The sequence below is a fragment of the Myotis yumanensis genome, unplaced genomic scaffold, assembly GCF_028538775.1.
Source record: "Myotis yumanensis isolate MYYU_CA2020_CCGP unplaced genomic scaffold, mMyoYum1.0.hap1 SCAF_16, whole genome shotgun sequence".
In the NCBI taxonomy this organism is placed as follows: domain Eukaryota; kingdom Metazoa; phylum Chordata; class Mammalia; order Chiroptera; family Vespertilionidae; genus Myotis; species Myotis yumanensis.
The window spans coordinates 43,884,127-43,911,873 of record NW_027223767.1 but is presented as its reverse complement, the minus strand read 5'-3'; the positions used below and the strand labels follow the sequence as shown (position 1 = coordinate 43,911,873).

The window sequence follows — 27,747 nt, the reverse complement described above, 5'->3', positions numbered from 1 at the left end:
AGAAACCATCAGGTTTGACTTTCTTAAGAAAGAATAAAATTGTTATTTTATTTTACTTGGGCAGGCGAAGGGGCTGGGGAAAAGGGGGACTGGAACACTGAGCCAAGAAGTGACTGGCCATCATCGCAGAGTGAGTCAGGGCCTATCTAGGCACATAACTCAGGTTCCTAGCCCCACCCCAAATCTCATTCTTCTCCCCTTAGCCATGTTAATAATGGACTATAATAATGTCCTGGGCTTTCTTCATTTTACAAAACTTCTCACAATCCCCAAATTCCCGAGGGGCAATTAATTGTGTTATGCTTACGTCCCTTTCCCTATATGTCCTGTGGAATGTGAGATGTATGTTTGTTGCCTCCTTGACATGTTGTTGAAAACACTTCAGAGTTTCCTAAGATCCAAGGAAGACCTTATCAAGTCTGTGATCCTGAGTTTAGATCTCAGAAACAGGAGGTTCCATTTTTTAATTATTTGTTGGTGCTCATATTTTATTTATTTATTTAAAAAATATATTCTTTATTGATTTCAGAGAGGAGGGGAGACAGAAACATCAATGATGGCAGAGAATCATTGATTGGCTGCCTCCTGCACACCCCCTACTGGGGATCGAGCCCACAACCTGCGCATGTGCCCTTGGCTGGAACCGAACCCGGGACCCTTTATTCCGCACGCTAAACGCTCTATCCGCTGAGCTAAACGGGCTAGGGCGGTGTTCATATTTTATCCTTGTAAGTTACTATATCAGCGAAAGCTGAAAAATATTTTCCTATCCCTTCTTTATCCAACGGTCCCAATCTCTCCCTAACTAGGGTCATGCTTCCTAAAGACATTAGCTGGTTTCCAGGAAAGCAGATTTTAACTTGATCCCTTGGCAGAGAGAACGGCGTCATTGCACACGGGCCAGAACACTTTTTCTGCCAGAGCTCCCCATCTGGAAGAAAAGAGGAAAAGTTTCAGAGTTTCCATAAGGGCTGCCTAAAGGGGAGGAAGGGAAAGTGAGCCATAGGGAGGAGAGAAGAAAGCCCCATAGTTTGGAAAGAATATCAGATCAGCAGGCCCAATCTCCGGGCCCAGGGGTGCTGCACCTTTCCTTCCTCCTAACCCTTAACCAGGATTCACTTTGCCCCCCACTCCTTTGCCTTTCACATGTACTTAACTGTCCTGCCTGTCCCACCCCAGAATTGTCCCTCTAGAGTCTAGTCTTTGTTCTTTATGCACCTCCCTTCCAATTTTGTGCTCTCTCTATGGGTGACTCTTAGATGTTCCTAGACATACGTCTATATGCTTCTCAGAAAAATAGAAGTTAGAAGAAACTCTCATAACCCATGATGCACAGAAGGATTTAGTGGGTACAAGGAGCCTCTGAAATTGAATCTCAATTTAGTGCACACATGCATCTTTCTGGCAAGAAGGCCCACAGCTTCCATTAGGTTCTCATACCTTCCATTCAAATCCCTGCTCTTTTTATTTTTTAATTGATTTGAGAGAGAGAGAGAGAGAGAGAGAGAGAGAGAGAAGCATATTGATTTGTTGTTCCACTTATTTGTGCATTCATTGGTTGCTTCTTGTATGTGCCATGACCAGGGATCGAACTGCAAGCTTGGCTTATCAGGATGACACTCTAATCAAATGAGCTACCAGGCCAAAGCTCAAACCCCTGCTCTTGACTATATAGTTCAGTGTTTTTCAGAATAAGGCTGGAAACCTACATTAATTTTGGAACCTAGATTATGACTTCTATTTTTTAAAATGAACAAAATAAAATAGAAAATATCAATGTGTATCCCCCATAGTAAGGGCATTCGTTTTGAATAATTAATATTTTATTAAAATGCATAGGTAATAATTTTTTAAATTTTACATATATAATCAAAACATCCAATATTAATATTATGCATTCATTTAATGTTATTAAAAGAATATGAAGCTACAAAATCTGCTACAACACTGGGGATATAATGATGGAAGAGATGTTTCTGGCCCACAAGCAGCTCACACACACTTAGTAGGAAAGAGACGGGTCCACACAAAATTACAAAAGAATGTTAAGTGACACTACAGAGTAAGCAGCAGGTACAAGGTGCATAGGCGAGAGTATGGCAGACCATTTGGAGAGTTCAGATGGGCCTACACTTGAGTTGAGTCTGCAGAGGTGAGTAGGAATTTGAAGGGTGCACAGTTAGGAGATGTGAAATTCTAGGATTGATGTGCACAGAGACACAGCAGTAGAAGACAACACAGAATGGCCAAGGCATTCCCAGCAGCCTGCTGTGTTTGTCTTGGAATTGTGGAGTTCAGCTGGAGAGACTGGAGACTCAGGCTGGATCACGGAGTCTCCCACTGAATGCAGAAAATTCTAAATATCCTCAAGAGACTGTCGCCCAGCTCTGCCTGGGCTCTCTCGGTGACAAGGAACCTAGAACTTTGTAAGGCAGCTCAATCTGCTCTAGAGCATCTGATTGTGACTAACTCCTTCCTATGACGATAGAATCTTTGCTTCCCTCTTTCACCCATTGATTCTCATTTGTCTCTGCAGCATTACAAAAAGAGTTTACATCCTCTTCTACTAGGTTGAGCCAAATGAAATTGCCAGTTTAGGGATCAAAATGGTTAAACATTGGCAGTTTCATAGTGTTAGCCTTATACTTGTCAAAAACAGCCATTTGAGGACAACTATTATTTATGCACCTTAGTCTTCCCCATATTTAACATGTCCAAACTCCACTCATTCTTCCTCACCTGGTGAAGTTACTGGACTTTTTCCCAACCTGATCTCTCACTGGTATACACGAATTCATCAATATCTTCCGGGAAGTCAGAACTGGTCAGTTCAAAACATGGTGAGACTATGCGCTCTCTTGATCTGACATTGTCTTTTCATGAAACAGTGATGGCACTGGATTTAGTGAGACCCAAACCTTTTTCACGTCAAATGCTGTCAAGCCAGTCTCACTCCTTTCTGTACAGTTGATGTTTTAAAAACCTAAACTTAAGTCTTCACTTTATCCCTGTCAAATTTCTTGTTGGTTTTGGCACTTTGTTCTAATCTGTCAAGATTATTTTAATTCTTGCTTCTGTCTTCCATTCTATTAATTATCTGTCCCAGCTAGATCATCATCTAAGTCAGCAATTTTCAAGTGGTGTGTCACAAGAATTTTTAAAACACACAATACCTGATTATTTAGTCAGAGGCACTGACCTCTTTTCCCTGAGATTGTAAAATTTTAAAATGACAAGAGCCGAACCGGTTTGGCTCAGTGGATAGAGCGTCGGCCTGCGGACTGAAGGGTCCCAGGTTCGGTTCCGGTCGGGGGCATGTACCTTGGTTGCGGGCACACCCCCACTGGGGGGCGTGTAGGAGGCAGCTGATTGATGTTTCTCTCTCCTCGATGTTTCTGGCTCTCTGTCCCTCTCCCTTCTTCTCTGTGGAAAGTCAATGGGATATATTTAAAAAATAAATAAATAAAATAAAATAAAATAAAATGAAATGACAAGAGCCAACACAACAATAGCTGTCCAGTGTGAATGAATCAAAATTATACCTGTTTTTTGGTCAGATCAGCAAAAAATATAATAATAATAATAATAATATGTTTTTTGGTGTGCTGCAGAATTTTAGTATTAGTTTATGTGTGCCATGAGATGAAAAAGGTTGAAAATTGCTGATCTAAGTCACTGATTTAAAAAAATATTTAGTCAGCCTGGCAGGTGTGGCTTAGGGGTTAATCGTCAACCCATGCACCAGGAGGTTGCTGGTTTGATTCCCAGTCAGAGCACATGCTGGGGCTGCTGGTTGCGGGCTCAGTCCCCAGCAGGGAGGTGCAGGAGGCAGCAGATCAATGTTTCTCTCTCCTGGATGTTACTATCACCCTCTCTCTTCCTCTCTCTCTATAGTCAATAAAAACATTAAAATATATTGTATTTACTAAGACAGCGAGGCCCCTCTCTTTGTTGATATCAATCTTTTGATGAATATCCTTTGAGCTCAGTTGAAAAGCTAGTTGAAATCCACGTAACTGCGATTACCCACCCATAGCTTCCCAGGCTCATTTTCCCAGCCCCATCATCCTGCTCCACTACTACCCTTCCTCAGTCTGTCCCCGGGGCATTTAGCAAACCAGACCCACCCAGGGACCAAAAACTACAGATTTCTGCATGGGACCTACAAACACCTGATGTTTTTAAAGGAATTATCAAGGACCTTCCCCTTTGCTAATTCCCCGCCTGCTGTTATGATGATATTCCCTCCATGCAACTCTGTGGGAGGCTTTGCGATTCTGATTCCTCATTACCCCCACCAGCCACTCCAAATATGAAGCCTCTAAAGTCTTCCAGGTGTTTAGACTCTGGCTTGGACTTTGGCATGGCTCCTTCCATTGACTCTTAGGCTCCCCCGCTGCCTAAGATATGTATTTCTTTTTTAGATTGGCTATAATATGTATAACTTTGCCTCAATATTTTTAATGGACACATAGTATTCCATTGATAGACAGGTGGTGGTTTCTAAACTCTGGTTTTGCAAAAAGGTCATGAGTCTGTTTGCAAGTACCAAGGTAGGATAAATTCCTGGAAATAGAATTAAAGGGTCAAAAATATATACATTTTAATTTTGATAGTGCCAAATTACTCTCCAAGGAGTACTGTACCATTTTATTTTTGTGGTGGTTTAGATCTCAGCAACATAAACAATTTCGAATTAAATATACCTGTTCTTAACTACTACTGTAAATTTGAAATTGCTTTTAAAATTTCCTCTCTCCCTATTTCTCTACTTTACTCTCTTCTCTGATTGTTCCCCCACCCTAAACTCCAAATTCTTTGCACTCATTTATCCAAAGAAATTCTGCTATCTCCAGACCCTGCTACTTAACTCTGCCTCGGCCCTGCATTTGCACATAAAATCCTCATCATAAATTTGGTGCCATCCAAAGCCATTCTCCTTAGTAATAACAACACTGAGCACTAACATGTATTAACCTAGTTAACCCTTCAACAACCTTATGACACAGGTACCATTATTATCCCTACTTCGTGGGTGAGAAAATTGAGGTATAGAGAGATAAAGTAGAGATTAATGTGTCCAAGGTTAAATAGTTTAAAAATTGCACAAATACTATGAACCTAGATAGCAGGTCTCTAGAGACAACACTCTTTTTTTTTTTTTTTAAAGAAACTATTTATTTATTTATTTATTTATCTTCACTCTAGGATAATTTTTCCATTGATTTTTAGGGAGTGTAGAAGAGAGAGGGTAAGAGAAACATTGATGTGAGAGAAACACATCAATTGGTTGCCTCCTGCATGAGCCCTGACCAGGGCCTGGGTCTGGGAGGAGCCTGCAACCCAAGGAGCCTGCAACCAAGGTATGTGCCCTTGACCGGAATCGAACCTGGGACCCTTTGGTCCACAAGCCAATGCTCTATCCACTGAGCCAAACCAGCTAGGGCTAGAGACAGCACTCTTAACCCACCTCTATGGACCTCTCTTGGGTTATCAATCTAGTACGTTGTCAATCTATATCAAATTCTAATCTAACGTTCTTAGAGATTTCTATAATACTAGAGACTCAGTGCATGAAATTCGTGCACTAAGCGGGGTCCCTCAGCCCGGCCTGCGACCTCTCGCAGTCAGGGAGCCTCAGGGAAGTCGGACTGCCACAAATGTGTGCCAGCCGTGAGCCTGGCTTCTGGCTGAGCAGCGCCCCCACTATGGGAGCCCACTGACCACCAGGGGGCAGCTCCTGCATTGACCGTCTGCCTTCTGGTGGTCAGTGTGCGTCATAGCGACCGGTCACTCTGCCGTTTGGTCAATTTGCATATTAGCCTTTTATTATATAGGATAGTTCAGGCTTTGACCTCTACCCTGATCCCTACCTAGTCCATAGCCTGTTCTATTAGCAGCTCTGCCCCACAAATGTGTCTGGAAAAGACAAGTTTGAGGACTGCCTTACTTAGCCTGTGGCAGAGGAGAAAGTGTGGAGTAGGATTATAGCAGTGGTTCTCAACCTGTGGGTCACGATCCCTTTGGGGGTCGAACGACTCTTTCACAGGGGTCGCCTAAGACCCTCGGAAAACACATATATAATTACATATTGTTTTTGTGATTAATCACTATGCTTTAATTATGTTCAATTTGTAACAATGAAAATACATCCTGCGTATCAGATATTTACATTATGCTTCATAACAATAGCAAAATTACAGTTTTGAAGTAGCAACGAAAATAATTTTATGGTTGGGGGTCACCACAACATGAGGAACTGTATTAAAGGGTCGCGGCATTAGGAGGGTTGAGAACCACTGGATTATAGGTAGAGGGGGGACATCAGTCAAGACTCTGTCTCTGCAGAGGTGTGACCTCCCTCTTCTGGTCTTTGGGTGGGTCTCCCCAGACAGGAAGGGAGCAGTTGGTTTACTCAGCACACTGTGAAATTCAGGAGGTTCCTGAGGCCAAGTTAGGCAAATTCTGTTCCACAAAGATTGACTGAGTCTCAACAATGGGCCAGGCACTTTGCTGGGTTAGGATACATTAAGTCACATTCCTTAGAAGTGAAGATAAGCACTTCAATTGCTAGTTACCTACAGTGTGATAAGTGCCTCAAGAGCTAGAGGCCTGAGTGTATTGTTTAGAGTGAGAGGGCTCAACAGGAGAAAGGGGGGAAGGAAGGTAGGAATACGGTGCTTTTTCATAAGGGTGCTGATTTGAAGGAAACAATCCAGATTAGGGCAAGGAATAATAACTCAGTCTCAGTGAGGGTTTCTGGCAGAAGTGAAGCATCTTCAAGAGTAGAGTTCTTCAACTGTAGGTGAGGTCAAATACCTTGTCTCTTTATCCAGAATGGTGGAGGAAGGAGGGAATGTGGGCAAAAAGCAGTCAGAAAAAGTTCCAAGATCCATAACAGCGTGGAGGGAGAGGGTCCTGTGAAATGCTAATTACTGCTTTTTCTTGGCAGCTTTTCTGGAAATTGTGATGACAGCTGGTGGTGGGGGAAAAAAATCACTGAAATCACTAGTGACCACACAGTCATTTCCCTGCTTCTAGGTGGCTGGCTACCACCTGAGCCATTCCAGATGGCAGGCTGCTGTGGACTTTTCCCCCCTCTTGCTCATTTAATAAAGTGCATGTGTGTGTGTGTGTGTGTGTGTGTGTGTGTGTATTCTGAAGGTAGGAGGGAGGGAGGAAGGAAGAGAGGAAGAGAAAGGTTCATTTTCCAAGAGCCATGAATAAGCAAGCCACATCCTTTACATTAAACCAGACAGCTTCTTGCAGTATAAAACGCCATGGACAGGAGACTCAGCCAGAAGAGAGATCCAGTTTCTGCTTTCAGATCTGGTCCAACTTACTGTGAGCTTTGGAAATTCACAACCTATCTGGACATTCACTTTCTCATTTGTGTTGTGAGAATCATAAACTCTTGTCTCTCAATATTGTGAAAAATGAAAGAAAGGAGTAAGAAATAAACATTTAAATGGCTCGGGAAATAGCACTTTGTAGAGATATATTTTATTGTCTTTAATAATTTCTCAGACTGTTCCAGAAACGTAAAAAGGACGTAGCTGATACAGTATTTTTCTAAATGGATGCTGAGTGTTGCTCAGGGGGCCTCTCTTGAGTAACTTCCTCCTCTTAATTGGGACAGAAATTCTGGCCATTGACAAACATAGACGGGGCAAGATAGACCTTAATTGTTCTACAACTTCTGGTTCTTGATAGACTCCACTTAAGCATTTGGTTTTATCTTCAAAGCTAAATCATTAATACATGGGCTAGTTTTAATGAAGAGCATACTTAAGAAGAAATATGTATAATGCAAAATGAAAGAAAAGGCAAGAACAAAAATCCACTGATGAACACAAGTGGCCAGAAAATCTGGAAACATAGGTGAACATCCATAACTGAAGGCTTATGAATATTACAATATCACATATTCTATGTTCAATAACATTACATGATGTGGTCAATATAATGTCCCTCATTAGAAATGCTTAGTTAATGTGATGCATCAATCTACAGGGCATACAGTGCTACAGAGTTTCTATCAATTCCTGCAAATGAATCTGTGATGCTTTGCCTCATATAACTTAGCTTTAATTTTATTTTCCACTGAACAAACCTATATAGCCCAGAAGAAGTAATCAAGGAAGTTCAATCTGTAAAAAATAAGCTATTATGTATGTCTCCAGACTTTATGGCTATCTTGTAGCTTTCACAGAGATGGGCATAGAGAATAGATGCAATTAAAACACCAAAGAATCCAGAGAAAGATGGGGGGGGGGGAGTAGTGTTATGGGTTCAATCAGTGAGATAGACCACCAACTCAAAATTTAAATTTAAGAGCCTTTATTAAGCTGGCCAGCTGACTACAGTGTGTCCCTTCAGTACGGGGCTTTGCAGCCTGCAGTGCCGATCAAGGGTACAGAAAAATCTTTTATTGCAAATTCTACATAATGTTTAAAAAAACAAAGAAACAAAAAACTACAAAGCATTTCATTAGCTGTTCCTTAGAAGTTCACAAGAACAAAATGTACAAATAAACAAATGGGAAAAAAAAGTTCACAAGAACAAAGGGGAGGTAAACGGAGTCACACCTGGCTGGGTTGAATCATAATACATTGTTTTCTGAGACAATCTAGCAATTTTTCTGTCACAATCTCGGACCGGTAACCTTTCCATACCTCAGTCCCTCCCCCTAGCACATTCCGTAACCCTTTCATGCCTCAGTCCCTCACCCTAGCACAGTAGAAACACAAAAGTTGCAACATAGGAACAAAATTGGGTGGAGTGGAATATTCAAATCCAGGGCAGGAGAGAGGGGAAGGGAGGAGGAGGGAAGGAGAGGGAGGAAGAGAGAGAGATCCTCTGGAAAATAATGCAACATATCAGGGGGAAAGGACAGTCAGGATGGAAAGGTATGTAAGAAAAGAAAACACATTTCTAAGGAGAATTTTCTAAACTTCACAAACTGTTGAACGTAGCCCTTATTGGCCAAAGCTGATGGAGGCAAGTGTAATAACTTTTTCTGCAGAAAATTAGTAGAAAAAAAAAATAATTTAAGAGCTAGAAAGAACTGCAAAGAATATCTAATACAACATCTAAGCTTTTTATTCCTTTTTAAAAATGTATTTTCCAATTATCGTAACATACAATATGTTAGTGTCGGGTATACAGCATAATCTTTGACATTTATATAACTTACTCCAACACTTAATTTTATAGATGATGAAACTAAGGCACTGGGAGGTTCCAGAGATAGATAAAGGATTCGGGTGGCATTTTTGGAAAGTCAGGAGATTCTGAGACTCATCAAGAGCGAACAATGTCTTTTAATAGTTCTTAATATTTAAGTGAAACAGGTGATGGAAACTCCTCTGCTCTTAAGTGGGCCATGCTATGCACCATCTGTTAGCGATGAGCTACATAGGAACTCAAGCTCTGTTCCTCCTAGTCTTGTTCCATTCTTTGGGTTAAATTACATCAGCGCTGGAATTTACAGAAAGAGAGAATGGGAAGACCGAGTCTTGAGGAGGAAAGAGTGCCTGCTCTGAATCAGACTGACTTGGGTTTGTTCTGGCACTGGCTCTGCCAGTTACTAGCCACTGAGATCCCAGGCAGGTCATTTAATTCATGCATTTTTCAGTTTTCCAAAATGAAAATAATAACATATATTCCACGTAGTACCTGGGGGAATAAGTGAAAAAATACTTAGTGTAAAGTGCATAGCAATTCACCAAAGCAATACATATGGCCAAAATGAAAAAGGAAATTATTCCTAACCGGAAATCAAAGAAATGGAAAGTAACCAGCAATGAGCTATCACTTTCACCTACCAAATCAAGATGAAAAGAAAGCGAAGCTAACAATGCTGGACGGTGCGGAAGCAGACGTCCTTATATATTGCTAAAAGGAGTGTAAATTGTAAATTGGCACATTCCCGGAGGTCAGTTTGGCAATGTGTTTTTAGAGCCTTAAAAAATGTTCACACTCTTTGATCCAGAGTTTCACTTCTAGATACTTAGCCTAAGAAAACAATCAAATGTGTGTGTGTGTTGGGGGAAGAGCTGTCATATCTATCTGTCTAAGTTTGTTCTTAATATGATAGGAAGGAATATAATAAGTATGAGTTTTCATAACCTTCCTCTCGCTCACAAACATTTATAAATAAGAAAGTGGATAAATAAATTGCAATACAGTCCTCTTTCAAGCTGGGACTGAGCCAGGGGGCATCTCTTGGGACAACTGGCACAAGTGCCACAAAACTGTGGGCCAGAGAAAGTCCTACCACAAGGAGTGAAAATATGAGCTTAGTTTTGGCCCTGCTAACAACACCCAGATAGGCCCCACTGTATACACATGCTAGTCTGCGTGCCAGTAGGCAGCAAGAAATACTGTGCCTTGAGGCTGAATGTGGACAACTTCTCCTGGGGCTTCAGTGTTGTACCCGCAAAACAAGAATTATTGACATCTATATGCATCCAATCACGAACTGGTCCTCACCATGACCCTCGTAACAAAAACTGCATCATGCTCATGGCCAGCACACTGTACCGACCGACAGTGGTACGAGTCCCACTAGGCAATGCCCCTGCACTGCAAGAAGGGGACCAAGCTGACTTTTGAAGAGACAGAGATTTTAATGATCAAAGAAAATTCAAAAGAAATACGATGAAAGGAAAAAGAATGCCCAAATCAGCAGTCTTCTAGAGGTGGACTTCCAGCAAGGCAAGTCTGTTGCATGCATCGCTCCAAAACCAGGTCACTGTTGCCAAGTGGATGGCTGTGTGCTAGGGGCAAGGAGCTGGGGTTTTACCAAGGAAAATCAAGGCCTGGAAAGGCAAATAAATCCTCCTCCCTCCTATCTTAGCTCATGTAATAAAGGTGTTTATTCTTCTCTAAAAGTTGCATATAGTCCTAAAATACTACTCAGCAATATGAAAGAATGAACTACTGATACACCCAACATTTGTAGATCAAAACCATCCTATATAATAAAACCCTAATATGCAAATTGACCAAACGGCGAAAGGACTGGTCACTATGACATACACTGACCATCAGGGGGCAGACAGTCAACGCATTGAGCATCTGCCACCCGAGATGGAGGCAACCGGAAGCAGCAATCAGGGGGCAAGGCAGGTGCCAGTAGGCCCCCCCATCACCCTGCCCGCTGGTCACCCCACAGAGGGAGGCGATGTGGCAGTGGGGGATGGGGCTGGCCAGCGGGCGGCACCAGGCTGCAAGCCAAGGCAGGTGCCAGCAGGCTCCCCCATCACCCTGCCCGCCGGTTGCCCCACAGATGGCCAATTGCGGGCCAGGTCTAGGAACCCTACCCTATATATTGGGAAGAGTCTCTTAGAGATAAAAATTAAAACCTGGCAAGGCTACTCTAACACTGAAAATACCGGATGATGCAGCGATGCCATGCATGGACTCTGGCTTGCACCTTTTGTGATCAGCCCTGATTCTGACCCTATAACTGTGTGACAAAGCCAATTACTTAACTTCTCTCTGCTTCAGTTTTTCCGCCCATAAGATGGGGAAAATGGTACTACTGCCTCAGAAGGCTCATGCTATGAACTACTTTTTATAATCAGGGCAAAAAATGTAGCTGCCCATACAACAGCAAGATGGCTTTCACCTGTATGAAAAGTATGGTCACTGGTACATGCAGCGTCCAGGATTGTGAGAGGGATGTCCGACTGCCGGTTTAGGCCCGACATCCACTGAGGGGTCCTGGATTGCAAGAGGATGCAAGCTGGGCTGAGAGTCTGCACCCCTACCCCCATGCACAAATTTCATGCACTGGGCCTCTAGTGTTGTATATAAAAGAAGGCACATACACTCAAGAGTAGTACACAGTAGCAATAAATGTTTAAGAAACAGGTTGGAAGAGATGATTTTTTTAAAGGACCAAATTATTCATAATTATGAAAAGATTTCCCTCTCCTGAGTAATGTTAAAATGTGAGATTCTTTTGAGAAACTCCTTATGAAAATCCTGTGAATTTTTATTCTTCACAGTAGTTTTTTTTCCTTCCTCATTAAAATGGTTAAGCTTTACTAGTAATATCTACAGGAGTGGCAGAATCAGGTCTATAATGTCTGACTGCATCATTTTCAGGTGAGTGAAAATACTAGAAGTATATTAATATAGCAACAGGTGTGCGAGAAAGAAATAAAAAACTATCATTGGTTTCCCAGTGTGGTAGATTAGCATTTGGCTGCTACTCCATATAATCTTGCCAACATCACTCTCAAAGCAATTTCTCTTATAAAAGATGGCACAATCACCACCCTATTTTGAACATGGGTATTTAATCTCAGAAAAAGTATTCAAAGCATTTGAAATATCTGATGAGACAAGTTGATTCTTTAATGGAGCCAGTTGACATTAAACTATGCTGTTTTCCACTAAGATTAATACCTTGGGATGTACGAAAATTAGAAGAAAGTCCTTGAAGGGGTTTCATAGCCTAAAAAAATAAACTGCCCATCCAGTGTGGCTCAGTGGTTGAATATTGACCCAGGAACCAAGAAGTCCTCCGTTAGATTCCTGGTCAGGGCACATGCCCAGGTGTGGGCTCAATCCCCAGGAGGGGGCATGCAGGAGAGAGCTGATCCATGTCTCTCTTTCACCGATGTTTCTGTCTACCCCTTTCCCTTCCTCTCTCTTTAAAATCAATAAAAAACATATTAAAAAAAAAACCTAACATGACAGAATGCCAATCAACTCTCAAGAAAAAGTTTTGCAAACACACAAAGCTATTTTCTTTTCTTTCTTTCTTTTTTTAAAGAATAGTTTATTGATTTTTTTAAAAAATCCTCACCCAAGGATATTTTTCCATTGATTTTTAGAGAGAATGGAAGAGAGAGGGAAAGACAAAGAGAAACATCAATGTGAGAGAAACACATTGTTTGGTTGCCTCCTGCACCTGCCCTGACCAGGGCCCTGGCCGGGGAAAAGCCTGCAACTGAGGTACATGCCCTTGAACGCAATCGAACCTGGGACCTTTTAGTCCGCAGGTTGACGCTCTATCCACTGAATCAAAATGATTAGGACCACACAAAGCTATTTTAAAATTCCCTTTTATATAACCAAACAGTTCCAAAGCCACTGGTTGCCATCTTCAAAATCTGAAAGCAGACTACTGGTGGGGTTGCCAGATTTAGGTAATACAAATACAGGATGTTCAATAAAATTTGAGTCTCAGATAAACAATGAATAGTTTTTAGTATAAGTATACCCCGCAAATATTGCATATTTTTAGTATGAGCATGTCCTATGAGCCATATTTATACTAAAAAACTATTTATTGTTTACCTGAAAATCAAATTAAACTAGGTATCCTGTATTTAGGGGAGAATTACTTGGTCTACTTTGTAGAACAAGAGGCCCCCACCTGGCTGATGAGAATATGTCTTAAGGGTTACTGCATGGAATGAAAGGTTAGCAATGGCCATGGTAAGAGAAAAATTGAACCTTTCTTCTGCTCCATGGGTTTCTACTCTCTCTTTCACACCGAAAAATACTTTGAAAAACATTTAAATGTGTTTCCGTTTACTTAGAGTTGTAATGGATTAGTTGTACTAAATAAAGAGGATACTTCAAGAGGATCTCTAGGGTTTGTTTGTGTAGGAGCTAAGAGCCCAGGACTAACCTAGAGAACTTGTTTCTCTTGCTAGGTTTGCTAATCTTAGTGAGGTATGAACAGACCTGATTTTGTAAAGCAGTTGGAGGACTTCAAATTTGCTTCATGAAAACGTTGTTTTTTTTTTTCTAATGAAGTTCTTCCCCCACCTCTTTCACTAAGGGATTATCCCCACGGTTCTGTTTGATAGGACTCGTCATACTACTGGTATGTCAGATCGCCAAGGTGGAAGCCCGCTCCTAATGGAGGCTGGAGTATTCGTGTTCCAGAGGTGGGTTCAGAACAGCAATACTGCTCTGAGTCTGTGTTAAGCACTCATGGAGAGAGCATTCTTTTCAGCATCAGCTGATGTTCTGCAGCGTGGGATTCTATTACCTTCATTTGAGCTGCCTGGTTATTCTAGCAATCAGATCTTTCTGTCTCCTTCCTGTTACCGGGCCTTGACACCAGCTATCATGTGCCCTCCTTGCTTTGACTCCCAGGTACACAATTCTTCTTTCATTTTCTTTAAACTCAAATGTTGGAATATTGGGATTTCTAGGACAGGTACACGGCTATGACAAGGGTGGGGAATAATGTGAAACCAGGACTGTCTGCTAAAATCTAGGGCAAGTAGTCCTGCTAATATATCAACACCTGTCCTCTGACAGTTACCTACAACTGCAAGGATAGGAGTCAGAAATTCTACTCATCATGGCCTTTGTCACAACTCTGCAGTTAACCTTGGGCAAATTACTGCTTCTATCTCTGCTCTGTGTCAGTTTCTGGTCCTCTTTTACTTGAAGCCCCCTAGAACAATAATAATAAAGAACAAAGTGCCCTAACCGGTTTGGCTCAGTGGATAGAGCGTCAGCCTGCGGACTCAAGGGTCCCAGGTTCGATTCCGGTCAAAGGCATGTACCTTGGTTGCGGGCACATTCCTGGTGGGAGATGTGCAGGAGGCAGCTGATTGATGGTTCTAACTCTCTATCTCTCTCCCTTCCTCTCTGTAAAAAATCAATAATATATATATATTTTTTAAAAGAACAAAGCAAAAGGAACTCACTTTAACTTATTATGCCTACCCTTAAAATTTAAGTTTGAATCCTAGTATTTGTAATATGGCATATTGGACTTCTCTGTCCCTTTACCAGGAAGTGGGGGGAAAGTTATGGAAAACAAAGGCCTTAAAAGAAATTACTGCCCTAGCCAGTTTGGCTCAGTGGATAGAGCGTCAGCCTGCAGACTGAAGGGTCCCGGGTTGGATTCTGGTCAAGGACACATGCCCGGGTTGCAGGGTCAGTCCCCAGTGTGGGCCGTGTAGGAGGCAGCCGATCGATGGTCCTCTCTCATCATTGATATGTCTCTCTCTCTCTCCCTCTCCATCCCCCTCTGAAATCAATAAAAATATATTAAAAAAAGAAAGCGATTTACTCCATCAGACAGTAAGAATAACACTTTCTGTAAAATAGTGACTTTTTCCTCTCCTCTTTAATTCCTTTGATTCTGTCACCTTCCATTCCACATATTGATATCCTTTTACATTGAGATGAGACAGTAATGAATCACTTTGGCAAAAGTACATAGATGTTTCCTGATATAGAATTCCTAAAACTGTGGCTCCCACATCATAGTTACTGTATGTTTGGGGCAAGAAAAATATAAATCCCTCTTGAATGTTTGAATTGTGCCTGTTTGCCTAAAGAATTTTGTCTTTTTTTCTGGCCTGCCCTAATTCCTGATGTCAGGTCCCTAGGGTATCTGTGCTATGTCTCATTCTCAGTGAATGTATATTTTATACAGTGTGATCACACTTTGAACTAAAATAGACCATATCTAGAAATCTGAGGGTACAGCTTCCCAGGACCAAAGAATATAAGCAGTTTGAATTGCTTTTTGTCTCTGGCTTCTTCTTGAGTCAGTTCACAATTTAGGTGGTGTTGTTTTTCAAGTCACCAGATCCCAAAGGCTAGCCTCCATACTGGGGACTATTCCCTAGAAAATGCAGAATATCTGAAAATGAAAGGGTCCTCAATGCTTACCTTAAGTTTCTCTTCAGCTGCAGTATTATTAGTTTATTGGGGACAAGATGACTTTTGGCTCAGTCCTGTGCATCAGCAGGCCGCAAGCCAATTTTATAGCTTCTTCTACACTTTTTAAATGTTTATTCATCTTGATTCATATGCAAATCAGGGAAGCTGGAAGTGGAAGATTTCCATCCTCTGTTATTGAAGATATGTGGCTAAAACTCCAATGCAAATTGCTCTCATAAAATCACGCCCTGTATAAAAAAAAAAAAAAAATCACAACCTGTAGGACGTGATTTGACCAAGTTGGCGGGCCTTAATGTCTTAGGTCTCTTTTCTGCACCCCACCCTTAACCTAGGGTTGGCCAGAGGTTGAAAACTATTCTCTTTGCTGGGCTTAATTGAGTGAGAACTAATTCTGATGTAAATTCTTGCTGTCAGGAATTTCAAAAGCAAACAGAAATAGAGCCAAGGGTAGAGAAACTGAGGCCTCCTGACTGTTGGCAAGCTTCTAAGGTTTCTAATCCTCTTGCCTACCCTACTGGTCTGGTTCAGCCTGAGCCCTCACTTATTTATTGATTTATTTGTTTATTTATTTATTTATTTATTGGATTTGAAGTCAAGGCAACATCAGTGCTAAGTCAATTCCAGCATGCTAGCTCCCAAATACTGTAACCTTTAAAAACTTGGGATTCCACAAGAAATGTAGCAGCATTCCAGAGACCCACGCATCAGACACAGACATATGCATTCTTGCCTGCAGCAAGGGGGTGTTGGCTTTGCTCCCTAACTCACTTTCTACAAGATTCTAGTGACTAACCCTTCTTAAGAGGGCATAGCCAAACAGGTTCATCTCAATTTAAAGATCACCAGCAAAGGGCCTGGCTTTAGTCATGTAGTTGCCAGTCACTTGGGATTGGTAAATAATCTCGGGGTAGTGGTTGTGAAAAAGGAAGCAGAAGTACTGAAATAAAAAGGGAGGGGCGAAGGGGCTAGAAAGGAAGTAAGACAGGTGGAAATGCATGACTTTTTCAACTTCCTGATGGAAAGATACCAAAAGAAATAAAATTCTTCCAACTCTGAGAACCTTTCTTTGGCCATATTTGGATGTATATGCCATATTGCCAACTTCAAATATATATATATGTGTGTATATATATAATATATATATATATACACACACACACACACATACATATACAGATATATACACATGTATCATCTGATATATATAGTTGTTATTCATCTGTATAGGATACATTTTTTTAATTTATTTACCTACTTATTAAAGATTTTTAAATTATTTTTTAGAGAGAGGAAGGAAGAGGGGGAGAGAGAGAGAGAGAGAGAGAGAGAGAGAGAAACAATGATGTGAGAGTATAACATGATCCGCTGCCTCCTGCATGATCAAGCCCAAAACCTGAGCAGCTAGCTGCCTTGACTTGGAATAAACTGGCAACCCTTCAGTGCACAGGACATGTCCAACCAACTGAACCACACCAGCCAGGGCTAAAGCATATGGAATTCATCTAGTTCCCTTTCACGAAGAACACAGGATAGGTAGGCAACATTCCATCTACTCTCCACATTTCCAACGGTCATCCCAACAGCCATTTAAAGTTACAGAGAAGGAAGCAGAAGGTTGGGATCTTGTGGCATCAGCTTCCTATGGATTGCTCTCCAACTTTTTGTGTTCCTGGTTTTTGGAACCTCTTTACCATCTTCCGCATGTAAGATTCATATTAGTGGAATTATAGTTTTAATTTCCACGCTTGACATTGACATTGAAGGCCACACTTTCTAAGTCAGGGAGGCTAAGTAGTAACAGCAATGTTTTGTTTTTGACCTAATGTGGTGGGTTTTATAACAGTTTTCCAAACTCTTCCACATCTTTCTTTTCCTCTTTCAATGTTTTACAGCTAGTGTGTCTTTCCCTTCTGCCTGAATATATATAGATATATTTTATTGATTTGAGAGAGAGAGAGAGAGAGAGAGAGAGAGAGGAAGGGACGGAGGGAGGGAGGGAGGGAGAGAGAGAGAGAGAGAGAAACATCGATTTGTTGTTCGACTTACTTATGCATTCATTGGTTGATTCTTGTATGTGCACTGACCGGAGACTGAACCCAAAACCTTGGTGTATCAGGACGATACTCTAACCAACTGAGCAACTGGCCAGGGCTTGCCCAAATATTTTGGCTTCCTAACCCAACTCCTTTATATTCTCTTTGCTTTGAAACATTTCTTCCAATGATTTACATTTGCTTTTCCAGTATATATCCTCTACACCAACTCACTATCCACAGCTTGCAACGAAGACCACTCTAATACTGAGAACATTATAGTTTGTTATGAGAAGCCCCCAAACCACAGGTAAAATAATACCTTTTTTGTAAAAAAAAAAAAAAAGCATTATGCACCTTACTTGCTTTACCAATGGGGAAACGGAAGCAGAGAAATTAATAAGATTTGATCTAGGTCATAGACAAGTCACTGATAATACTCAAACTATGAGATCAGACTCTCAGACTAGTGCTTGAAAGCTAAAGACAAAAAGTGCCTAAGATGAGGATTATCTTGATTAATTTTTTCCTTTTTTAACTTTTTATTAAAGTATACAACTTGCATAGGTTTTTCATTTGCAGATTTTCAAGGGCTTCTAAATAGAGATGCCTAGAAATCTGTTATTGGTAGGACTTACAACTTTTTGACACATTACTGATTTTCCCACTCCTTCTGAAATACCATGGAGAGAAATGAATTTCTTTTTTTAAAATCAAAGACTGTTTATTGGACCTAATATTATCATATTATACTATCGGGTATCCACCATAATTTTATTTTATATTTGAAACATCTTTATTGAAATATAATTCACATACCATAAAATTCACCCATGTAATGGTTTGAGGCAAATTCACAGAGCTATGCAACAACCACCACAATCTAAGTACAGAACATGTTCAACTCTCATTCTTTTTGGGGGGAGGGGGTTCAATTATAGTTGACAGTCAATATTATTTTATATTAGTTTCAGGTGTATAGCATAGTGGTTATGCAATCATATACTTTACAAAGTGTTTCCCCTGATATTTCCGCACTCACCTGGCACCATATATAGTTACTACAATATTATTGTCTATATTCCCTATGCTGTACTTTACATCCCCATCACTATTTTGTAACTACCTATTTGTTCTTCTTAATCCTTTCCCCTTTTTCACCCAGTTCTCCAACCCCCCGCCCCTCTCTAAGGAAAATGAATTTCCAAGAGTACATATGTCCTTCATTTCAGTTATTCCAGAGAAGCCTGCCTTGAGCATATGTGAGATTGTTAGCTAGTCTTTTAAAAAATATATTATTATCGGAACTATATGCAACCTTCAATTCCTCTATATCAGTGGTTGGCAAACTCATTAGTCAACAGAGCCAAATATCAATAGTACAACGATTGAAATTTCTTTTGAGAGCCAAATTTTTTAAACTTAAACTATATAGGTAGGCATTGTTATTAACTTAATTAGGATACTCCTAAAGCTTAGGAAGAGCCACACTCAGGGGGCCAAAGAGCCGCATGTGGCTCACGAGCCGCAGTTTGCCAACCACTGCCTATATCAAGTTGTAGGTAGTAAGTCTGGGTTTACTCTTGACTTGCTGCATTAGAACCTTCTGAGTCATGGGACTGGAGATTGGGACAATTAAGTCCCCCCCGCCCTCCCCCCCCTCCCCCACTTTTCCTCAACAGGGTCACAAGCACTGCTGCAATGAAGCCTATGGCCCTACTATTTTTTTTGGTTTTGGTTTTGTTTTAAAAATCATTTTGTGTGTGTGGTTTTTTTGTTTGTTTTTTTTAAATAAAAGATGGTGGCCTCTAGTCTTAGGTTCACATAGTAAGGCACTGTGCTTTCTTGTGAGGCACACATCTTGTATATAAAGGAAAGGCTACAGGCTGGATAAAATACTCTCTCTTGGTCAAGTGGTTAGTTGGGTCAATAACAACTGAGTTATACCTTGTGCAAGGTTGAGTACTGACAGTTACAAAAATAATTAGAAGTCAAGCTCTTGCTAGTAGTACATATTGAAAAGATATACATAGGCTTTGAAATCCAGTGTGCATTTTACGTTGACAACGCCTCTCAATTCTGACTAGCCACATTTTGCATGCCCAGTAGCCCCATATGACTAAGTGGGTTAGAGCTGGATGGAGTTAGTCAATGAGGACTTTCTGGAAAAAGGTGAGTTTTAAAGGAAGGGAGGAGCAAGAGGTCTTTCCGGCAATAATGCACGAGCATAGGAGGGAAGAGAGAATAAGCCAGCTGTAAGGGCCAAATGGTAAACAGGTTAGCTTGCTAAGACTGGAGAATATATATTAAAGGATAGGAAGAAACAAGTCTGAGAAAATGGTAAGGACAGTTCACAGACAGCCTTAAATGGTTATAAGCTGAATTTTCTTTAACTGACCGAAGAGAGCCTTATGGGTTCTTGCATAATGAAAATAACTTTTTAAGAAGCTGAGATACAGCCAGAACCGGTTTTGCTCAGTGGTTAGAGCGTCAGCCTGTGGACTCAAGGTTCCCAGGTTCGATTCTGGTCGAGGGCATGTACCTTGGTTGCGGGCACATCCCCAGTGGGGGGTGTGCAGGAGGCAGCTGATCGATGTTTCTCTCTCATTGATGTTTCTGGCTCTCTATCCCTCTCCCTTCCTCTCTGTAAAAAATCAATAAAATATATTTTTTTAAAAAGCTGAGATACAGATATATTAGAATAAATCAAAATGGGAGACTTAGAAAAATAGGGAAATTGCTGCAAAATTTTCTAGGAGATGAGAGAGATAGAGATAGAGATAGAGATAGAGATAGAGATAGAGATAGAGATAGAGATAGAGACAGACAGACAGACTGGGTCCTAATGCCAGCTCTACCATGTATTAGCTATGACCTTGGGCAAGTCACTGAATCTCTGTGTGCCTGTTTTCTCATCTGTAAAATGGGGATAATGCTATCAACCTAACAAAGTTGTTGAAAGGAGTAAATCAATTAATACATAAAAAGTGTTTAGTAAGCACTCACTACGTTATTATTTCATTTTTAGCTAAGTAGATTACTAATCTATTACTATTTCTAGGACCCAGAAATGGTCACAGATATGCACCCATGTGAAAAAGGCCCCCTCTCACATGTTAGTTTGAAAGGATTGCAGACTTTCAGTCTGTCTTAAAAGCTATGTAGGATGCAGAGGGTAGGAGGGCAAGTCCAGTGTCCAAGACTGTGCTGTCTAATGCAACAGCCACTAGTCACATGGGGCTATTGGGCGTCCAGAATGTGGCTCGTCAGCATTGAGATGCGCTGCCGATGTACAACGCACACTGGATTTCAAAGCCTCCATACAGGAAAAAGAATCATTCATGTTTTTATATTGATTACATGTTGAAATGATAATATTTTGGATATGTTAGGTTAAATAAGATGTATCAATTTCACCTGTTCCCTTTTTCCTTTTTATTAATTTTTGATGTGGCTAATAGAAAATTTGAAGCTAGTTGGCTCACATGATATTTATTTTGTACAGTACTGGTCCAGTACAACTTTCATTACTCAGATTTGGAAATTAAGAGGGTCTACATGAGAAGGGTCTATAAAAGCTTAGGGGCTTATGGATGAATCTTGTTCTTAACACGTTGAAATATTTAAAAATGTATACATATAATTAATATATATTTATATTAAATATATATATATATATATATATATATATATATATTCCTCAATTTGCTAGGTAGCTACAGAACTGAGGGAGCCACAGCTAATTTACCTTTCAAGAGGCCACAATTGGGAAAGGGGTTAAAAAAATTTTATTTTTATTTTTTTACTTTTTAAAAAAAGCAAGAACAAAGATGAAAATGGAGAAAGGTAAAACATACCTTATTTTGAACATTAAATCACGGAAACAAACATCTAACTTTTTGAAATCACTCCCTCAAAGGTCCAAATCACACTGGCTTCAGTAACGTGGACTTAGGAAAAGTTTTCTGACACCATTTTTCACAGCATCCCTGCAAGTCGCTACTTAAAATAACAGGACCGGCTTCCCACTGACCCGGGGGCAAAACTCCCGCTCCGGGTTTCGCTCTGAATTATTTTCCCAGTGACCCCTGACTGCACTGACCGACGAAGCAGGCTTCGACCTCCGACGGCCGCCGGGGCGCAGAGGGGCGGCCGGGGCGGCGGTCACACCTCCCCCTGCCGGCCCCGTCCTCCCGGCTCCTCCAGCGGGCGGTCCGGGGGCCCCGGCGTCGCCGACAGGTGCGCCGCCGCCGGCGGCCTCCAGCCCCGAGCCCGCGCCCTGCCCCCGCCCCCCGCGGGCCGCCCCGCCCCCTGCCCGGCGCACGCGCACACGCACACCGGCGGGGACGCGCCTGACCGGCGGGGCCGCGCACGCAGCGGCCGCCGCTGCCACCGCCTCCCTCCCTCGCTCCCTCCCTCCCTCCCTCCCTCCCTCCAGGCTCTCCTCCCCTGCCCTCCCCTCCGCCCCCTTCCCCGTAGGCAGTCCGCCCGCCCGCATAGACTCCCTCCCGGCCCCTGGCGCTCGGGCCGGGTCTCTCCCCAGCCCCCCAGGACCCCCCGGCGGCTCTCCTCCGGCGGTCGCCCGCGCTCGGTGGATGTGGCTGGCAGCCGCCGCCCCCTCCCTCGCTCGCCGCCTGCTCTTCCTCGGCCCTCCGCCTCCTCCCCTCCTCCTTCTCCTTCTCAGCCGCTCCTCTCGCCGCCGCCGCCGCCGCCTCCACAGCCTGGGCCTCGCCGCGATGCCGGAGAAGCGGCCCTTCGAGAGGCTGCCCGCCGATGTCTCCCCCATCAACTACAGCCTCTGCCTCAAGCCCGACCTGCTGGACTTCACCTTCGAGGGCAAGCTGGAGGCCGCCGCCCAGGTACGGCGACCCTCGGACGCCGGGGGCGAGCTGCCGGGCCAGCAGTTAGTTAGGCCGCGCCCGCGGGCTGGGCTGGGGGCCGGGCTGGCGGACGGGCCTGGGCGCCGCGGGCCGGGGACCCGAGAGGCTGGGTCCCGGACGGGCGCGCCCCTCTGGGGCGGCGGCGGGGCGCGGGGGTCCGGGGTGCCCGGCCCTGCCCTGCCCTGCCGGGCGGGGGTCCAGGCCGCGCTGCGGGGAGGCTGCGGGAGCCGGCGGGGCCCGGCCCGGGCGCCCCTCCGGGGCCCGCACCCCCGTGTGGGGCATCCCCGCCGATCCCCGGCCCCTCCGGGCTTGGAGGCGCTCCGGGAGCGGCCGGCGGGCGTGGGGAGCGGCCGGCGGGGCTCCCATCGTGCGCGCTCTGCCCCGGCCTCCTGACTCAGTTCTTTTCCGTGGCTCTGCCCACGCCCCACGGGGGACACTGGGGCCGGGGCGGCCATCGGGGACTCCCCCGGCCGCCGCGCGTTGGCGAGGAGGGGAGATTCTAGAAGCGGGGAGAGGGCGAGAAGGAGAATGTTAATCCCGGGCAGCCGGGCTGAGTTCTCCCCGCCTGCTCCGGCCCAGGGGCTGGGTTTCCGAGATGGTCCGCCCCTCCCCCCTCCCCTTCTCCTCAAGTGACAGTGCAGCGGCGCCGGTTCTCCCCGAACCCCTAGAGAAGCTGCAGGAGGACCCCGTTTCCGGTGGTCCTCCCGTCTTGCTGGCTGTGCAGCCCTCGAAGCAGGTGGATTTGTTGCTACAGCGATGGTTTGCAGCAGCCCGGTTCCCTGAAAGAAGCCATCGGTGTTAGCATTCCACTGGGGAAAATATTCCATTACTCTTGGTTGCAGTTTTTGGTGAATCATGCTCCCCCCCCACCCCCCACCCCCACTCCCACACACACCCTCTGCAGCATTATCGGAAGTATTGTTGGATTTTGGAGGCCATTCATATTGATGCCCTACAAAGGTCCTGAACCGTAGACATTGTGATACCGTATTACGTGATGTATTATGTGAAGTCTGTAATGCAACATGGGGACTGTGTAGCAGTTTTCTTTAAAAAGAATGAGGGCCAAAATAGTTTGTTTCATTTTTTTCTTCCCACTGCAGTCAGGAGGAAAAATCCGTAGGCCTCAGCCTTAAAGAACAGGGCGTGGATATAGCGGCGAAATGAAAGAGATGTAGACGAGTGTTTGAATGAGTTGAAAGTGGGCAGTTGTCTTTGGAAGCCGGGTCCGCCGCAGATTAAAAATATGCCTAAAAGTGTACAATTAAAAAGTGTACTGTCACATTTGGGGCACTTGTGTGAAAGCATGAGGACTCTAGGGTCTGGCTGCATCAAAAAGCAAAACTTAACCCTGTGAAAGTCAGGTCATTTCGAATTTTTCCATTAAGAGTATGAATCAGAATGAATGCATCTTGGGTTTAAATTGGGATTTGAAAGGGTTATTTGGAAAACGATGTTTGTTTAAACCAAGTGACTAGAGTGTTTGATATATATTGGCAGGGGGCAGATGGGAGGGATTGTAAACAGTAGCGTGTCTTGTGACTTGGCAAAGGAAGGACCTAGTGATGAATGAGTTCGCATTATGTGAAAAGACTAACATTTAAAAACATTATTTGTTTCTTTACCACATTAGCTGGCATAATAGGTTCATAATTCTGAGAGGAGTGTATATTAAGGGGAAATTTTCAGAAAAAAATTGTCAAGAAATATTTTTAAATGATTATTTTGTTAGGAAGTGACAGTTTTACTTAAGTATTAGGATAGAACAACAGGCAATGATGTACTTCTTATTCCTTTTCTATTTTTCCAAAAAGATGAGAAATACTTAAAAGATTGGTTTGGGTCATTGAGGGAGCACATAGTAATGTGCTAGATATTAGCAGGGACTTGTCAATTTGATATAAGGAAATATGTGAATTTTTTTGGTAACATGAACTTTTCACATTGTTTCTTTTCAGAAATCCTTTTCAGGCTAGGTGCAACACATGAAAGACGGCATTTCAATATATAGTGAATTCTAACAGGTGTTATTAAAGGACAGTTGGACTCCTTAATTGTATGAATTGCCACCTTTGGAAGTGTAAAGAGGAATTAACATTAGTAAAAAGTTACATTAGTAGTAAAAATCAGATGTTAATGTTTTTTAAAATCCATGGTTTGGAGCAATAAATTGTGGCATTAGGTAGTATCTTATAGTGGAAAATTTAAAATGTGGACAAAATTACATCTCTAGAAACCAGATTTATAACTGGTATTGGGTCAGTTTCCTAATAGTTGGAATCACATTACACAAAGTATGCAAGTTGCTTGGTTGCTTTAGTTACAGAATTTTATGATAAGCCCAGAGTATTTGTACAGGTTACATATTAGAAACTTAGTGGATTTTTAACCTGGCCTGGGGTGTGGACTCTTGGGGAAGCTGAAGAAATTGTCAATGTGGATAATTTAAAAAGTAGTCGTCTTGTACACAAGTGAGTGTGGTCTAATTCAGCAGGTTTTGAAAAGGTGTTTATCATGGGCCTAGAGCAGCTATTTTCAACCTGGGCCACAAGAATTTTGAAAACATGCAATACCTGACTATTTAGTTGTGGCACTGACCTCTTTTTCCATAGATTGTCAAATAAAAATGACAACCACCACCACAACAGTAGTTGTCCAGTTGAATGAATCAAAAGTATTCTTTTTTTTGGTCAGATTATAAAAAAAAAATTTTTTTTCGGTGTGCCGCAGAATTTTAGTAATTAGTTTATGTGTGCCACGAGATGAAAAAGATTGAAAATCACTGACCTGGAGAAATGGAACATTCCCTTTCTCGTCCCTTTAGGATATTTGAGAGCAATGGATTTTTGTAACTATTTCAAATTCTGATTTTCTTGCTTTGTGGGATAATTAAGAAATAGGTTACAAGTTCATGTGAGTGGCTACAATTCTTTGTTATAATTGTATTTATGCAATAATTGTTTTTTTCCTTATGGAAATGTTTCACCTGTGCCAGGGAAATTACCATCATCCTTCAAGGCCAGAAGTCAGGATACACTAGACAATCCCTGGCCTGCGCCAACAAAATATTCATGTTTGTGATGACTAAATTGGCACTTACAGGAGAGTTACAGATATAGTAGTTTGTTTGGAACACTGAAAGTTGGCACATAAATGGATGTTGTTGTCATCCCTGTGTTAGGGAATTTTCTGCCCCAATTTAGCATTTGCAGTAATTTTGGTTATTTTTTATTACTTAAAAAATGATAAAATTAATAATTTGTCCAGCATTGTGCTAGAATACTAAATGGTCTTAAGAAATTAAATTTGAGAGATTGATGATAAGGAATTGAATTTGTTCAGATTTTCTATTCTGTTTTTTGAAATGTATCTATGAAGAAACACCTAAGAAATTTTTATATGTGAAGCTTTATCTAATATCATCTGGCAATGAATTCTGCAGTGAATTTTTTAGATAAATGAAGTGTACCCATTGAGGCATTTAGAATTTTAAAAATATTTACTGATTAAGTGAAAATATTTCTAATATGTATTATTTTTTAAAAATTCTATACTTCCTCAGAATCTAGGTTTGTTTCTTTTCTTTTTTAAAATACTGGACATCATTCTGAACATCTGTCATTGATGCTTATAGCCATAGATTACTCAAAACTATGTGCTATGATCTGTATATTAGTTTCATATCTGTTCTTTAAAGGTTTTTTGTTTGTTTTCTTACTCTGAGGCTATTATTTTTTGCTGCTTATTGTGCCTTGTTGCTGCCTGTTGTGAAATTTCTTGCCTCTTTTATTTTACTGAACTTGATCTGAAGCCGTCTAAGTAACCAGAGAAACAGGCTTGTTTGAATTTATGAAGACATTTCTAAGTGAGGGTTTGATGGATTCTCCTTTGAGTGAAGGTATGAGCTGTGTTGTATGGACTTTGTATTAACTATTCTGGCTTTCCATAGAGACTTTTTTTTTTAACTTCCTGGTTCTGGATAATTGATACTGCCAATACAACCTGGATAAATGTGATTTTAAGTAGTAAATTGAAACTTAAGAAACTTCTCTGAACTTTGCTACATAGTAAATGAGCCTGCGCTTATTGTAAAATTAAGTCTTATTCTAATCTGTATGTGAGTCAGTGGCAAAGTACTGAGTCTTCTAATAGCTATTTTGTTGTTAACTGAGATTAGTTCTCTAGATCTTGGAGATTTCATGTTGAACACCATACATGCATATAGTTCTCAATTTATTTGGCCACTTTGTAATCACTTTAAATTTTTATTTTAAATTAGAACATATTTTAGAAATATGGAAATGTAACCCACCACCTAGATTTAGCAGTTATTTTTTTAAAATATATATTTTATTGGTTTTTTACAGAGAGGAAGGGAGAGGGATAGAAAGTTAGAAACATTGATGAGAGAGAAACATCAATCAGCTGCCTCCTGCACACTCCCTACTGGGGATGTGCCTGCAACCAAGGTACATGCCCTTGACCAGAATCGAACCTGGGACCCTTGAGTCCACAGGCCGGCGCTCTATCCATTGAGCCAAACTGGTTAGGGCGATTTAGCAGTTATTAATATTTGGCCCCATTTGCTTCAGACTGTGCATGATTTTGAGGGAGGGGGGAATAAAATGTCACAGATGCCACTAAAGCCCATTTCCATCTCTTCCACTCATACCCAGAGGTAACTTCTTTCTTTAGGTAGGTGAGTATTTTCCTATGTATAATTTAAAAGTGTTATTGTGCATGTAAGTAGCCACAGACAATAAATAGCAATGTTTTGTGTGTTTAACATTTTTACATTAATGGTACTTATTATGACTTTCTGCAACTTGCTCTTTAATGTCTTTTTTATTAGAAAACTTGGCTCAACTTGTGCTTACTAATTATTTGCTCCTTATTGTCTTTAGAAATTATAGCCCTGTTCCACAAAGACAACAATTATTACAAAATTTTAATGATGAAATTGCTTGTTGTGCAAAGTGACTCAGGCTTCAGATTGACTAGTATTTGGAATTGTCACACTGGATGGAGATTTCCTTTAACTAAAATCTCAGGATTTGGGCAACCAGAAAAAACTCTTGAGTCTTCTATTATAGCACATGTAAGGTGTATTTCTGAATGATTGTAGTCAAGACTCATTCAGGGGGGGAAAATGTCTC

General features: G+C 41.9%; 1 protein-coding gene and 1 long non-coding RNA gene across 3 annotated transcripts in view; one reads left to right on the top strand and one right to left on the bottom strand.

The window, feature by feature from the left end:
- Positions 1 to 486: 486 nt before the first annotated feature.
- Positions 487 to 21,974, bottom strand: LOC138994009 (uncharacterized). 2 transcript variants are annotated; one of them, XR_011468366.1, is made up of 3 exons: positions 21,569 to 21,974; positions 15,667 to 15,905; positions 487 to 931 (listed from the first exon to the last, which is right to left on the bottom strand). It is a non-coding gene; the product is annotated as an uncharacterized lncRNA (long non-coding RNA). The 2 variants fall into 2 exon arrangements; XR_011468367.1 differs by having other exon boundaries at positions 21,814 to 21,974.
- Positions 21,975 to 22,190: 216 nt separating this feature from the next.
- NPEPPS (aminopeptidase puromycin sensitive) overlaps positions 22,191 to 27,747 on the top strand; it is a 65,924-nt gene continuing 60,367 nt past the window's right edge. The window contains exon 1 of the mRNA XM_070393581.1: positions 22,191 to 22,570. Coding sequence (XP_070249682.1) covers positions 22,307 to 22,570 — 264 coding nt within the window. The 5' untranslated portion in view covers positions 22,191 to 22,306. The remainder of the gene's footprint in view (positions 22,571 to 27,747) is intronic.